Source organism: Eleginops maclovinus, chromosome 19, assembly GCF_036324505.1.
Source record: "Eleginops maclovinus isolate JMC-PN-2008 ecotype Puerto Natales chromosome 19, JC_Emac_rtc_rv5, whole genome shotgun sequence".
In the NCBI taxonomy this organism is placed as follows: Eukaryota; Metazoa; Chordata; class Actinopteri; order Perciformes; family Eleginopidae; genus Eleginops; species Eleginops maclovinus.
Window position 1 is genome coordinate 21,067,026 of NC_086367.1, and position 16,448 is coordinate 21,083,473.

At 42.4% G+C, this 16,448-nt stretch overlaps 1 protein-coding gene across 1 annotated transcript in view; it reads left to right on the plus strand.

The window, feature by feature from the left end:
• LOC134881765 (transcription factor IIIB 90 kDa subunit-like) overlaps positions 1-16,448 on the plus strand; it is a 96,998-nt gene that overhangs the window by 1,143 nt on the left and 79,407 nt on the right. The window contains exons 2-5 of the mRNA XM_063909306.1: positions 1,107-1,315; positions 3,150-3,233; positions 7,846-8,019; positions 11,292-11,323. Of these exons, the coding sequence (XP_063765376.1) occupies positions 1,132-1,315; positions 3,150-3,233; positions 7,846-8,019; positions 11,292-11,323 (474 nt within the window). The 5' untranslated portion in view covers positions 1,107-1,131. The remainder of the gene's footprint in view (positions 1-1,106; positions 1,316-3,149; positions 3,234-7,845; positions 8,020-11,291; positions 11,324-16,448) is intronic.

Consider the following 16,448-nt stretch of genomic DNA (forward strand, 5'->3'; position numbering starts at 1 on the left):
TAAAAGTACACATTATGCAAAATGGCCCATTTTAGAATATTCAGTCTTGTAAAAAGCACTTTTGCTTAAAAACAGTAGTTGTACCACAGTTTAAAAGTACTCCATTACAAATAAAAGTCATGCATTTTAAATTATAGTTTAATATAAGAGCATTAACTTCATATTACCTAAAGTAAAAGTACTTTTTCTTATTTAACGGTATTTTACTGTAATATTTTGCCGCAGGTAAAGGTGGTGCGAATAAGAAATGTTGTACTGTTTGCAAATGGTGGAAAGAAGTTAAGGGTTACTCAAGAACTATAATAAAGAACATTAAGTACTTTTTTGTTCTTAATTAAAATACATATTTTACTTTTACTCCACTATAACTCTGTAATCTGTAAAGGAAGCAGAAACTACAGACGTCAGAGGAATGTAGTCTACAATATTTTCCTGTAAATGTAGTGAAGTAGACGTACTGTATGTCTTTAAAATGAAATACTCAGGTAAACACACAAATCTCTTCCTGTATCTATACATATGTGTCAATATAAGGACAATGTGAGGGACTCGCACACGGTTTAGAAAGGACGAAAGGAGATGGTTTTGGGATAAATAAAAAGTGCTTTATTGTGCAAACAAAATACACATAAACTTCTACACGCCTGGACTCAGCGTGTCCTTGATACTGCGCTCGCAGCGGCTCACACGTCCTCCGAGGACCCAGCCTACTGCAAGCAGGCCAGAACCAGGTTAACAGGTTTTCTGTAATGACTTAATTACCTTATTCTGATCAGCTGTCGGGTCTCCAGCCGGGCCACTCCCATCACTCCAGCAGTCGGCGCTCTAACCACACCCCGCTGCCACAGACATGTACTTGTGTTAATTGCAATATCTGTAAAACTGAAACGGTATTATTGATGAAAAATCTGTAAAACAATGCAGAAAAACCCGAGTTACGAGAGGATCTACGAACCTGAACACATTTTGTGATTCTTGTATTTAGAGAGTGAAGTTTGAATGTGCTTCATTGCGCCTTTGACACAGATTTAAAAAAGAAATATGTTGTAAACATTTTGTTGCTGAGTCTTTGTTTTAAAATCTCTCTCCTTGTCTTTTCCCATCAGGCTTTGCGGCTCGCTGTGCGCCACCATGAGTTCGAAGGTGTGCAAGAACTGCGGCAGCTCGGACATCGACGTGGACCATGCCCGCGGAGATGCCGTCTGCATGACCTGCGGCTCCGTGCTGGAGGACAACATCATCGTCTCCGAGGTGGAGTTCGTGGAGACGGGGGGCGGAGGCTCGTCGGCCGTCGGACAGTTTGTCTCCGCTGAGGGTGAGAGTTTTTTCAATAATTTTAAAGGACTAAATATGTGATACGATTTTGAATGAAGAATTGTGCAGCTGCAGAAATATCCCATCCTACAAATAGTTTTTTACAGACTTAAAAAAATACATTTCTGGCCCCTGGCTGGGGCACCTGCATCGTACGCCGGAGACCCGGGTTCGATTCCGGATCCCACCCCGACTCTTTCTCCCACTTTCCTGTCACTCTCCTATCCGATTAAAGGCAAAAAGCCCCCAAAAATAGTTCAGTACTTCAAGAATAATGTTTCAAAAATGATGATTCCCTCCAATATCGTGCAATTAAAATACAAGTAAAATTAATCGCACTTAGTTATTTTTACAAATGGTGTCAAAGGGATATTTCTCTACTAAATGTTCCTGATGTCTGATTGCTTTTACTTATCCAACATAATTAATGCAACACGTTAATTGTTAAATAAAGCGTTGCATAACACACAAAACGTCATTGTGGCCTGGATACAAACATTCTAAGGAATCTGTTTTTAATGTAAATGTATTACTTTGCTTTCTTATTTTGTACAGAGGACAGGAAACATTGGTAACGGCTGATCCTTTCATGTGATTTAATTCATTTATAATGAGAAACACAGCGACCTGCCAGCGTTGCCTCAGTTTAAAATGGATTTATTGATTATGTCCTATAGATATCTTTGCTGGAATGTGTTTCTTCTTGGTGGTGATTGTTTAAGATGGACCTTCTTCTTAAAGTCACTACTTTTTTGGTTGTAAGTCTCGGCAGTTTTTATTTGTAAGTTATATAATTGTTTGATTGCCCTCATCAAAAACCTTGAATTTTCCTTTTACGTCATGGTTTGATGTAAAGTCACCTTAGCTGAAACTAATGTCTGATGGGAACATAAACGTGATTCATTGTTAGAGAACTATCAGCACACTTTTCCCTTTCTACTCGTCAGATGTGTGTATGTAACACACTCGCTCAGTGAAGTAATGTTAAGGTGTGTGTTGGACCACAGCTGCTTATCAGTGTGTTACTTTTACCTGCTGATTAAGTTTGACCTTCAGCCTGCGGGACGTCTCCCTCCTGCTGGGTCTGTTACATGGGCTGTAGTTCCCCTGAGTGTCCACTAGAGTGCGCTGTCAGATCACACTGCAGCACTTCATACTGATTTCTGCAGGGTGTTTTGTTTTGGGTGTAATGCATCACTTGGGTTCAAAACAAGTTGATTAAAATAATTGATTTATAAAAACGTGTTTTTTAAAAAGGTTCTATCATTTTAAATCCAAATGCCTTGTTGTGGCAGATAAAAGGAGACATTTTTGACTTTTTAAAAGATTTGATCAACTAAACCAGGGGTTCCCTACCTTTTTCCTCAAGGTACCCCATTTCTATCATTGTGTGAACTTACGACCAACGTGGCATATTTTATGCATATTATATTCAATGCATAACAAGAACAGTGTAGAAGAACTCAACAGGAAGCAACCAAATTACTGCATGGATTTTGAGTAAAACATGCAATTTGGATGACCTGATCATTCCCTGTGAATATGCAGATGAGTTTTCCTGTTAATTCTAAAAATGTAATACATTCTCCTGGTATAGGCTTCTTTTTTGGCAAATGGATCGACACGGGGGGATGAAACTTGGTCTTGAATACAATCCCTGCATGCAGCAAATCTGTGTCGTGTTACTGTAACATGTTGCAATGTTTTATCGGTTTTCCTCACAAAAAATTGCTCTTTTTATGGTCGTCAAAGTTCAAAAATGACAAGAGAGGAATCTGCGTTTGTGTTGTCGTTCAGATCCTGATGTGTCCTTCTTTTTTTTTGTCTGTCTTCAGGAGGACATGTCAACCCGAGTTTTGGAGATAATAACCACTACCAGAGCATGGGGAGGGAGTCCAGAGCTCAGACGGTGCAGAGAGGTGAGTGACCTGCAGGGGGCGACACCTCACTCTATCTATCACTGCCTGCATGAGGTTCTGCTGTGCAATAAAACTGCTGTTTCATCAGTCAGGTTTAAATCCTTCATAATGTAACTCATGTTAGGCAATTATACTTTGGTGTCTTCGTGTTCTCACACTTCAAACATCAGTGTCAACATTTGTTACAAATGAGGACGACTTCAGAGGTTATACATTTCACAGAACAGGCTAAGGAAAACATCCCTCATGTTGTTTATAATCAGCTCAATTCAGCCTTAGTTCATGTGCATTTAGATACACACTTTATAATCTTCACTTGTTTTGTGCAAATGTTCTTCAGAAAGCAGCAGTGTTGCAACATGCTGGATTTTATAACCCCGTCTGACACAACAGCGAGTAATTAAAGGCTTTTTCTGAGGCGATTTACCTTAAATCTTTTCATCCTGCTAGTTCAAAGAGCTCCTTCAGTGAGCGCACCTTTAAGTCCCAGCACCAGTGTTTTTCCTCTTTACTGCCGGAGACTTTGTTCTTGAAAAACTGTTGTATCGCTCAAGTGTTTCTGGGTTATACTTCTGTTTTCTAAAATGTGAGGATGAAGCCTTTTTTGTCCTCATGATTCTGATCTGATGCACGGTTGCCTGATTCGCACACTTGTTGGGTTGGCGGTGGAAAAAGTTAGACGCCCTACCGTGCTGTTTGGGGTTTTCCCGTTCCGTTGTGTGTAATACAGGTTTTTGTGCTTGTTAATGGTCTGCAAAGGCTCAAATCCCTGTGTTCCCTCCATATGGAGTTTGTCTCCCACACGCACACACTGTCTGAAACATTTAGCTGCCATGGAGGTAATGTGAGTAATATGACTAGCAGTAAATAGTCCATAAGAGTTGCAGCTGATAACTCTGGCCTTGTTGATAAATATCTCTCAGGCTCTAAGTTGACCCCTTCCTTGTTCCTCTGTGGCCGCTGAAGAGCCTTGTCGGTGTCGCTGGAGTTTTATCTCAACATCTTTTATCTGGAAACACATCGACAGCAACTTCTAGAAAGAGACAGAAAATAAAGCAAGATGGTCGGCTGGCTGCGGAGAGTCGGAGCAGCTGGTTACTGCGGTGACCGAGGTTTCAGCGATGCAGAGTCAGAGCTGTCACTGCAGCAGGCGCTGAGTAATGAAAGTGTGTGTGTGGGGTGATTGGTTGAGTCCTAGTATGTGTGTGAGAAGATATGAGGATGAATATTGGGGAATACTTCAGTGTGTGTGTGTGGTTATGAGAGGCTTACTTAAAGGATAAGCTAACCAGGCTGCATCTTCATATACCGCTCGGCATGAGTGGTATCGATTTTTCTCAAAGAATTCCCAAAATGCGTCACTTTTAAGTGTGTGTGTGTGTGTGTAAAGGGTGTGTTATACGGTCTGTGGGTGGGTGTGGAGTCTGAACTTTGTGAGGTGTGTGTGTGTGTGTGTGTGTGTGTGTGTAGATTTATGACCGAGTCTGCAGGCGTCTTTAGGAGACAACATTTCTTGTTGTTCTTTCTGTCCTCAACAAACTTTCCCCAGTGGCCGTCTCACCCGCCCTCACCCTCTCACTGATTCATATCTGGGATCACCCTCCCCCCACCCACCTCTTCCTGTGTTTATGTTGGACATTAATGTATCACCAGTCCCTCATGTGCTGGGGCTCTGCTGTGTGTGGACGACTGGAATTGAAATGTAGCTTTAGAAGGCAGGATTTACAGCGTGAGGGGGAACTGGAGCTGCAGCACAAACTGAGCAGGCTGGAAGGTGTTTGAATATATTGATAAGGGGCAACATATCCTCTGTGAGTGTAGTTAATTTAATCCTCACAATAGATCACTCTGAAAACTATGGCTTAGGGCGGGAAACCCACAGAGTCTCGTTACCTCTGCATCTCTGCTGAGCTGTTTGGCCTCTCTCTCAGCTCATAGTGTGCTTCAGTAGCACACGTACAGGCTCTGATAACCCCACTGTACTCTACCAAACAGCTGACAGACAGTAAGGAGGGAATAAAGGAGTATTTAGCAGCAACAGAGCCAGATACTTCCTTCAGGAATTGGAGTACAGACTCCTTTAACACCAAATTTATCGTCTGGAAAAAACAAAGCACATTTAGCTTTATTTCTGCAATTGTAAAAGCAGGACATGTTTCATTTGATATTTTGAACCACCAACATGTCTGAAACGCCACGATTGATACCTCTCAGCCAGTCAGGCTAGGTTTGTCAGAGTTAGACATGCACGATTAATCAAAAATAGCTATTACAGGCGATTGCCGAATCTAAATCGTAGTAATCGCAATTTCTGGTAAAGGAAAATTTGGAAGTCATTTGTTTTTTAGCTGTTAACAAAAAAAAAACCCAGCAGAAATGAGTACACTTTAATATTTGTATTATTTAGATTTTATTATTTATACAGTGTGTATGAAAAGCTCCCCAGGTATTCCTCAGATCCTGTGTGGATGTTTGCTGCTCGGCTTCAGGGTGTCCTAGTTTTTTGTTCATGTAAATGTTATGAGGTGTTGTTGTTTTTATTTAGAAGACCCTATCAAAGATTCAGCCGTTCTGAGATGAAGAGTTGCATAAAGGGTAAAGGTATTTTGTTTTATATCGTCCATTAAAAAAAAAAGAGCTTAGCAGTGCAGGACACAGATGAGGTGTGTGTGAGAGGTCGCCTGTAACTCTGTTTTGAAGTTGTTGTTGCACCTACTGGGAACAGCCCATAATGAAGGGTGTGGGAACAGGATTCTTTGTGAACATGTGAGAAAAAGAACAAGCATGACTACGCACGCGCTTACACATCATTTTCCGTGTCGCTTTTCATGTGTGTTGCATGATGACACGTAGTCGGGGATTCCTCATGGTGAGAGATGGTGTAGACGGTCGAGCGACGCTGAGTCATCACAACGTCTTCAACAAAAAGCACGCTGTGTAGTCTAAACTTGGCCTGAAATTCAGTTCTATCGTCTTTCATGTCTCGACCCAGTGATGAGAGACAGACTCAGAGCACTGAGGTCCAGACGTGGTTAGGGTGTGTGTGTGTGCGCGCATGTGTGTGCGTGTGTCATGCTGATGATGAAATGTGCTGGTTTAAGATCTAAATGTTAAACTGAAACAACATGCTGAGTTCAGAGCCCCTCACATTCCCAGACACACACACACACACATACACACACACACACACACACACACACACACATACACACGCATAAACACAATTGTTTGCTCATCTGAGGGTCCTGAACTACACACTTGCACACACTTGGTGCTTCATCACAGTTATTACAAACTGTTTTTGCTGAGTCTCCACTTGCTGCTACACCTGAACTGGTTTAAAGGTGTGTGTGTATGTGTGTGTGTGTATATAGAGATGGAGCACACAGGCTTTTGTGTGTGTGATGAGACAGTTATGCAATCTTGTGCGTGCACATCTCACTTTGCACGATGGTGTGTAACACTCTGATTTATGTCATTTAAAATCTCACGTTTAATTTAACGATGAACCGCCGTCCGGAAAACCGGAGTGTCTGGATTTAAAGTGTTTTTCTTCAACATGTCTTTACCTCCTCTCTTTCACCTTCATCATACCGACCTGTCTACGAAGGTATTATACATGTGTCTCACGGCGTTGTGCTCGTCTGCAGGCGTGTTAGGCGATGTGTTTGGAGAGCTTTGTTTGCAACCCGGTTCTGTTTACGTGCTTGTGTAATGACGTAGTTGTGTGTGTGTGTGTGGGTGTGTGGGTGTGGGTGTCTCTGCACCACAAACAGATTTATTTTTGGATCAGGCTAAAACACATGGATGTGTTTTAGTAAAATGGATACCAGCAATGGCAGATAAGATGATCATGCCTCCATGACATCTTGTTCTGCAGCAAGGAGGGTCAAGTGTAAATCAAAGTTGCTGAGCGTGGTCAAACACCTAGAGGAAACGCCTTTGTAGTTTTGACAGTTTTCAATCTGTATGATGTTAAACCAACAGATGTACATTTGGTCACACGACTGCTTTTTCATCAAGCTGTGACTCCTGCAGTCTCAAATGACATGTCAGTTATTCCATTGTATACTTTCCCTCTACCATCTCTCTCTCTCTATTGGGAAGGAGTTTCCACTTTAGTCCATTTCCTATTGATGGATCTTTTGCCAGCTGTTTACAGAATTATGCTACCCCTCATTTGAACATTTTAGAAGATGAGCCTTGAACGTTGAATTAGCTTTTTGCTTGACAGTTATTCTTCTTTTGTGCATACATGATCAAAGCTGTTGATCAAAAACTATGAATAATATAATAAGAAGAAATGTCTAGGAGAAAGGGGTATTCTCTGAAAGCACACAAGTAATTTAAGTTGTGACTATCCTAGAAAAAACAAATTATTCTCGTGTTCACTTGTTCTTCAAAGCTGGATTTTTCCTCTCTTCATCCCTCAGTCGTACAACTCCAAATGTCTGATTTAAAAAAAAGTCTTTAACTCTTTATCTCGTGTGTTGAATCTGCATAAAAACCAGAGTGTGAAAGCTGCAGTTTGAGGGGTTAATCTGTAATGTGTAAAATGGTTGTATTGTTTCTGTAAACTCACTTGCTTATTGTTGTTTGTGTGTCCCTGCAGCGAGACAGAGCATCAACACCCTGGGTCACCAGCTGCAGATGAACAAACACTGTCTGGACACGGCGCTCAACTTCTACAAGATGGCGCTCAACAAACACCTGACCCGCGGCCGCAAGTCCGGCCACGTCATCGCTGCGTGTCTCTACCTCGTCTGCCGCACTGAAGGAACGCCACGTATCCTTTGGTACCCTCTTATTAGCTTATTATGTGTTGGGGGTTTTCTGTCCTGTAGTTCTTAGGTTTTGGTGCATGTAAACGGTCTACAAAGGGTAAAATGTCACAGTAAAGGCACAAACTATCTCCCTTTGTTTGTAAAATAATAGAAAAACCTGATCAGAGGCTTCAACAGATGAAGCTCTGCGTCTCCTGCATGAGTTCGTCCAATAGCTGAGCAAAACTGCGGCGTCAGCTGAGGCAAAGTTGCGAGATGAATTACAAACCTCCGTCTAAAACACATCAAAGTCTGCAGGTTACTTTTGATGTGAGCCAGCGGAGGCCTTTCCTACCGTCTCATAATCTGCTAACGGCAGCTCATTGAAGCTGGGAGCGGTTTCTCATCGTTGGGATAATGGGACTTTTAGATCCATGCCTTGTTGTATCAGCAGGGCGGCTCGCTGTGTTGTCAGTTTACTCCTGACTCACATCGCCTCCGAGGATCAACGTGTTACGCAAGAGCAGCGCAGGACGGGATGGGTTTACCTAAAGAAAGCAGGGCGAGGAAGGTGTAATGCCTTCCTCCTGCTGCATTGTTTACCAGGCTTTTGTTTGTGTGTGTGTGTGTCTGTGCAGGCCTGTCTGTTAGTGCATGTTTTGGTGCAGTAAGGCCGGGGTAAAAATAGCTCCGCTCACTTCCTTTTCCACAGCTGGGTGAGTCTGAAATGTTGTCGCAGGGGAGAATCGGGACAAAGATGTAGGCAGGAGGAGTGCAAAATGAAAACATCCATCTGAACCTTGAGTTTAGTTTAACGGGGATCCACCGCACGGAAAAGCCAGACGGTTTGGATTGAACATCTTTGCTTCCATGGACTTTTTTTTTTTTGTCTTGACGACCTTCCTTCCACCTTCATCGCACCAGCGTTTCCTTCCTTCCTCTCCCTCTGATCTTCCTCTTTGCTTAAGAGAAGGAAAATATCCCCAAAGCTGACACAACCGCACATCCGTTAAAACAAATCAACACAAATGTCATTACTCTAATAGTCAATCAGCTCCGATCCAGCTGGGGAGAGCTTGATGAATGATCGTACCGTTTTCATACTGTACATTTGCAGCTTTTCCATAACCCATAGCAGCTGTGACACCTTTTATATTGAGATCTGGGAACACAGCAGCTTCACTAAAAGAAAGTCAGACAAGGCAATAAAACCGGCTGAGTCAGACTTCACTAATATCAAAGTAGAAACTGCAAGAACATAATAACATCTAACGTCCTAAATACAGATTTCCCCTCCTACAGTCGGCTGTTAGGAGATAAGTTGAGGTTCCTTCTGATAAAAAAAGCGCTTTATGTTTCTCATCCTTTTTGACTTTTTGACCAAAAGCAATCCAGTGTATTCTCGGCCGTGTGGATGATCCTCGTGGTGCTGATATAGTGATAATATATTGGTAGAACCTTATCAGTGGGAGGCATAACGTTAGCCTTGTGACCCGTGTGGTGGGCAAATCTATAATCTCCACCAGGGAATTAACTTAAAGGCTTTCAGGATGCGAAAATGAATACAAAATAATCAGAGACAACCATGGGAAGGAAGGTAGACCCTAACAAAGATTTAACAAAGGATCAAAAGGATGTTATAATAAATTCAAGATATTTCCTGTCATATGCACAGTAAAACACAGTTAGACTGTACAATGAAAATCTGACTTTGCTAGTCCACCCTACACATAAAAACAAAACCAATATATATAAGAATTCAAATATAAACAGCCAAAAGATAACATTCAAAACTAAACTAACAAAGTATTTAGTAGCAGCAGTTTAAAAGATGCTGTGATGTTTAGCTGCTCCATAAGACGAGGAGTATGCATTTATAAGTGTGAATCAGTAGGTCTTTATTGTCATAACACTCGGGTACAACCAGATGTGTCAGGCTTCTCTCAGTGCAGTTTAAAAGTTCACAAACTTAAAATCTGTACAAATGCAAAGCCCCAAATATTGACGCGGATCCCTCTTCAGATCGAGATGCAGCTGCTTCAAACATCCATTCCTCTGGATATTGAAACGTGCGAGTGGTAGCGATGCTTCCTGAAGGTGTTTTATAAACATGCTTCCCTCTCTGAGTGGACCCAGATGTGTTGAAGGACCCGCTGCTGTTTGTTTTCCTGATTCAGGGAGTCTCCTGTAATCTCCAGACGGCGTGCGCTGGGATTATCTTTTCCATTTCATCTGCTGCTGCCGCTAATTCCATTGTGAGGCCTTTTTCATTCAGAGCAGCTAATCCGCCCTGCAGCCGGGACAGGTGCATTGCACGCCACGGGGACGGGTCCAAGTGGGGGCCGGTCACTGGGAGAGGGGGGCGGGGTTGTCCAGAGGCTGAGGGGTGTGTGTGTGTGTGTGTGTGTGTTTGCAGAATTCCTTTATTTGTCCCACATTGAGGACATTTAATTTACTACAGCAGCAGAAATATAGTGCAGAGAATAGACTTACTTACACTCTGTGTGTGTGTGTGTGTGTGTGTGTGTGTGTGTGTGTTTATCACTGTGTATGCATGTGTGTTGTGTGTCAGTGTTTTAATCCCATGTGTGTGTCCTCCTGTTTGTATCTCCTTGTGTGCTGGTCTCTCTCATCCATGTATGTGTGTGTCTGTATCTGTTTGTGTGTGTATCTAAGATGTCTCCTTGTACATGTCTCTGCTGGTGTGTGTGTTTCCAAATGTCAGTGGGTCTGTGTGTGTGTCTCTGTATCTGTGTCTCTTTTTCTGTGTGTGTGTCTGTCACTCTATCTGTGTTTATGTGTGTGTGTGTGTGTGCTGTGTGTCCCTGTGTGTCCGTCAGTATATTTAGCAGCGTTGTCCGGTCAGAGGTTGTGTTCTGTGTCTCGTTAGATTTACTGTCTCAGCTGCTGAGCGACTCTCACTTCATCATCGTCACACCGGTGTCCTCCGTGCAGATGGAGAGTCAGAATATACACCTTGGAAAGCAAAAATAAAGAAATGCTATTTTAAAGATAGAGAGGAGGTTGTGAGCAAAGGTCCGTGGGTCGGATTTGAGTCGATGGTGCTTATTATTTTGTCCATGCTTTATTGTAGGCTGTAGAGCAACTGGTTAAATATTTATCGGATTCAGGCTGGGTAACACAACAGAAACAATAAATGGACCGTATACGTCCTCTGATCTGTTATCTTTGGATGCATTTAGTCTCTGATTGTTCCACTCTCCTAACTTTAACACTGTCCTTGTGTTTTACCCGTGATTCTTACTGTTTAGTTGCCTTAACCTGTTTCTCTCAGACATGCTGCTGGACCTCAGTGATCTCCTGCAGGTACGTTCAGAAATCAAATTAAGACTAGACAGTTTTCTTTCTTGATGAATCTCTTGATTGTTTCCTTGATTAATAAGAGAAAAGTGAAGAACCGCCCTCATATCTTTAGCATTTCGAGAAGGCAATGTCTTTTTTTTTGTCCATTTAACCATCCAAAAACACTGTTCTGTAAAATGGAAGACCAGAAGATGAAAATTAAGACACGTAAACAATACAATATGTGCTTGAAATCAGGTGTAAGGTTAGTGAAATAAATAGTTTAGTAGTTGGAGATTGATTTTAGTTGTAACTGTAGTTTAAACGGTGCTATTTTTGATTATTTGACCATTTATTTTCATTGATTCAATCCATAAATCTGTGAATATATTTTTAGTTATAAAGCCATTTAGCGTTAGGAACCTAAACTTCAAATAACTTCTCCATACTCTGAACTCTTTAATGATGCGCTGATGCCCACCCTGTTAGAGCGGCCACTTACACACACTGCTACCACAACTCCCATCATGCATCTCTGCTCAACCACTCGGTGCTGCAGTCATCTTGCATTCAGACCTTCACCCGTGTGTGTGTGTGTGTGTGTGTGTGTGTGTGTGTGTGTGTGTGTGTGTGTGTGTGTGTGTGTGTGTGTGTGTGTGTGTGTGTGTGTGTGTGTGTGTGTGTGTGTGTGTGTGTGTGTGTGTGTGTGTGTGTGTGTGTGTGTGTGTGTGTGTGTGTGTGTGTGTGTGTGTGTGTGTGTGTGTGTGTGTGTGTGTGTGTGTGTGTGTGTGTGTGTGTGTGTGTGTGTGTGTGTGTGTGTGTGTAAATTTAGAAAGCCCTCCATTTGTCTGCATATTTAATGGCAGCAGATTCACGGTGAGTCAGGGGTGTGTTGGAGTTGGGGTGGGACATTTCTCAGAGGCACAGCTGGTCAGGAGCTTTTATTTTTATGCACCCAGCTGTCCTACAGGAGCCGCCCCCCCACACACACACACACACACCGCTCCCCTCCCCTGCTGTCCACACCCCGGCATGAGGAGGCTGGGACTGGATTAGGAGTGGGTTTTGGGTGGGTGGGGTTATAAATGTGCAGCATTTAGGCGGCTGCGGGGTGGAAATACTCCACCAATCACTTTTCTTTCCTACACATCCACACCCAGGGTCCGCTCTGCATTGTTTGGATGAATGGAGCGTTAAAGGGAATCACATAGAATAACTGTACGGGATCAATACGGGCCGTAAATATCAGCTGTTCTCCGGCGCTAATGTGATGAGCTCTGCAACATCTTATTCATGCAATCACATGCTCCCAATGCGTTCCTTGTAAGACGCATTTCTCCGCTGCACACATGCAGAGTTTGGAGCAACAGGTGCCACACACAGATGATCCTGCTCACACATTTTCTCTCTTACTGATAGAAAGCCCTGCAACACGTTATGTGTGGTTTTTATAGGGGCATGTTGTCTCTGGGTAGATGCTAACATATCTTTAGGGTGGCTTTTTACAAGTTGGAGTGTGTATGTCTTGCAAAGTCTATCTTTTGAGTTCTCTTAAACGTTTGTGGGACTTAATTGGAGATGCAGAGTTGAATGGGGGAAATTCAGGGGATGACATTGCCTTATAATGCTCGACGGGCTCAAGAGTCCGACCCGCTTACTAGCCTGCTCTAACCACTGAGCCATCCAGCGGCCCGTTTTTAAAAGACTCATTTATTGTTGACTACATTTCATACGTTCTGTGCCCCGTGTGTTGCTTCTGAAAGTGGTTTTTGAAGAGGACACAGGTTGAAATGTCCTCTTGTTCTGGGTAGAATTAGACTAGGCTTGGGTTCAGTATGTCCCTAAGATTGACCCCTGGACCAATTAGCTTCAGTTTTCTTTTTAAATAATGTGCTTGCTCACATTTATACAAGGCTTTTTCATTCTTAACCATCCACTAGTGTAGTTGAAACTGGAAAATGGCATCTTTTCCTCTCCAGATTTAATTATAGGTTTGGAAAATTTCAGCTTTGATACTAGATTATAGATTTAAGCATCTTAACTCCACCAACATTTGAAACCACTTAACACAAACAAACCCACATTAAATACTTTAATTTAAAGTCTTTTTAGCCAGGCATGATAATTGTTTTCCAACTGAGTGATTGAGAATGAGCACTTGTTGCTATAATTACATTTTAATTTGAAGTGTATTGGCAGCTTTTGCTACAGAGAGGTTGTTCTGTGAACATCCAGTCCTACATTCTGCAGACTAATTTCAGCTCCCAAACTTTAAAATAATTGGGCAGGAAAACTGTTTTTATGTGGCAATCCTCAACATCATCTTTTCTGGTTGCCTTTACCATTTTCCTCTGGTCACAGACAGCTGCAGACGTGCAGACGGGTTTCCCTCAGCTGCTGGTTTGTGTAGTTTGCGTCTTCAGGAGAAAGTTGTTGATGCTCACCGATAAAGCCGGAGCTTCCCGCAGTCCGGAGTCGTCTAATTGAAAGTTTTGCCCCTCCACCTGTTGAGCCTCTGCTCTGAGGTATCGAGTGACCGCACAGTGTTTTTGTGTTTTGACCCCTCGACCCGGAAAATTTCACTTAGTGCTGCAGCGGAGACGAGGGATTAGAGTCTTCTCAGGTTCACCTACAAGCAGCTCAAAGTGATGATTCAATATCATTTAAACTATTTGCAGTCACACTGGAAAAGTATTTTCTTCCCCATTACAATCAAAAGGTGTCAAATTTAGCAATGTCTGCAACATTATTATATATAAGATATTAGACTTTAGGACAAGTAGGCTTCATATATGTAAACAAAGGATTAAATCCCATTGAATTTTTATGATCTTTAAAAAACAAAACATTTTTGAGTAAAGTTCAACAGTTTAGTTCTTGTGGGTCTTAATTTCACATTAGTTTTGACCAGTATTCCTTTCCTTTTTATGATGCATGCATTTTTGCACATTGGTTTTGCAATAATTCCAGACAGGGCAGTAGATCGTAAGTTTGGTTCAGTATCACTTTGATTCAATTTGACTTTGCTTTCCTGAAATCTAAAGATCTCTCTTTTAGAAGAGACCAGGGTCGGGTCAGTGCCCATAGGAAGTCCTGTACAGGCAGCATTTTTTTTTAAGGCTTGTACACTATAAAAACCCTGCTGTATTTGGTCAGTTCAGCTGATAACTGCTAAATCGATCCATACATTACAGCCAATCGATGAATCCCCAGTTAATATGAAACTATAGATCTTTGCAGCTTTACCATCCTGTAAACATGTTGATTTTCTTTCTAAACTCCTTGACGATTACAATCATGGGTAAAAGTCAACATCGGTATGTTAGCTGTAATCATGCTCCACTTGTTCCACTTCCTGCTCCTCCACCGCCGTTTCTGCCTTTGTGTATAAATTCCTTGCTGGAATCCACTTCCCAGAATAGCTGAGGAGCATCTGCGTCCCTGCCCGACTCCAGAGGGGGCTGAGAGCGAGAGTCCGTCTGTCTGCTCCTCACCCCCCTTGCTTCCCCCCTGCATGTCTCTAGAGAGGGCCTGGAGGAATGACGGAGGTCTAACCCGAGTTCACCGCCCGTCTGCCGCAGCTCTCGCCGCCGAAAACCTAATTCTGGACTGATAATTTGTGGGGGAAATGATAGATGTGCAGCCCTGTGGCTTTGTTATTCATCTTCAGATCCTTTCAGATAGTGTGTGGGGTCGGGGGAGAGACAGAATTTACTGCCGAGCCTTCTGGAGGTGTTGTGGGTAAAACACAATGAAACATCTGTGAGGGGAGGTGCTGGAGCGATAACCCTGATGACACTCGCCCTCATCCTCCACCTCCCGTCCACCAACACCCTGCTACAAACCAGGTTTCTAGTTTAACTGCACAAGGGACTTACTCCTCTATTCTTTTTCTAGATCCTATGAAATGTTGTTTGAAGCAAACACACTTGAGTTTGTGTCCTCCTGGTTGATTGCTCTTGTTGCAAATCGCTTCGGATAAAAACTGCAGATGAAGGAAATGCTTCATCTCCCAAATCAACAAGGTCATGTGCAAGGTCTCTGTGTTTTATACATTATGTGGTACTTAATATTAGTGGATTTACACTGGAGCTTTTGCTGGAGCTAGTGGTGTTTTAACCTGACTGCATTCACTGCTCATTTGGGTTTTGCATGGATAGAAAGAGGGGGTGATTCAGGAGGCAACATTTCCATTTTACTGCAATTTCTATCTCGCTTCCACTGCTGCTAGGATAGGAGCGGTTTTGTTGGAGTGCGTCAAAGTGTTTTGTTCCCTTATTTAGCTTCTTGCGGCTTCTTTTGTTTGAAAATGTGCTATGTTATTTTGAGCAATATTGGCATGTTTTTCGCCCTCAAACCCTTATTGTCAGTACAAATCAACTATGCAACAACAGCAACGGTGGAAGAATAGCTTCAACTTGTTTAAAGTCCATCATTAAAGGTATCTGTTGCTGCCTTGGAAGGTATAAAACTTCATTCATCTTGCTTGCTGGAGTCTGTAATGTTAGTATAATAGGTTTTTGTATCCGGTTGCAGCTTGGGGTTGAGACGAAGCTATTACCATATTATGATATCCAAAATCTGACGCAATACCTAGACTGCTATCACAATCATATTAATACATAACTGCCCAACCTTAAATACAGGCTGTGTGATGTTACACACCTCTAAACGTGAGGGGATTTCTTCAGTGGACTGTGCTGCAGGTGGTTAAATACTCCTCTTTGTGGAGGTTCAGTCGTCATTACACCTGCAGGAAACAGCAGCTAGGGTACTTTAATGACCTAGATGAATAAATAAATGCTTGTTAGTTAATCCAACCATCCATGTCCTGCTGCTTCTCTGTGGCATACATTTAATAACGTGTATCATTAGGAATTACTGCTTATGTAATGCTGGAAAAGCTGATTGAATAAGTCATTCTGGGCTGTAACGTCCCTACTGGTTTTACATTATACCCTGGCAGAAATGTGGCATACACTGCTGAGTTAAATTGAAGCTTTTCTTTAGTCCTGACAGGTTAAAGAAGTAGTGGTGCTTAGGGCCAGCACTGTCCAAACACTGATGAGGTCAGAAAAGTAATTTAGTTGGGAATCAATCTGAAGAAATAAAATGCAGGAAGGTAGAGTGCAGCGGGGAACTGACAGGA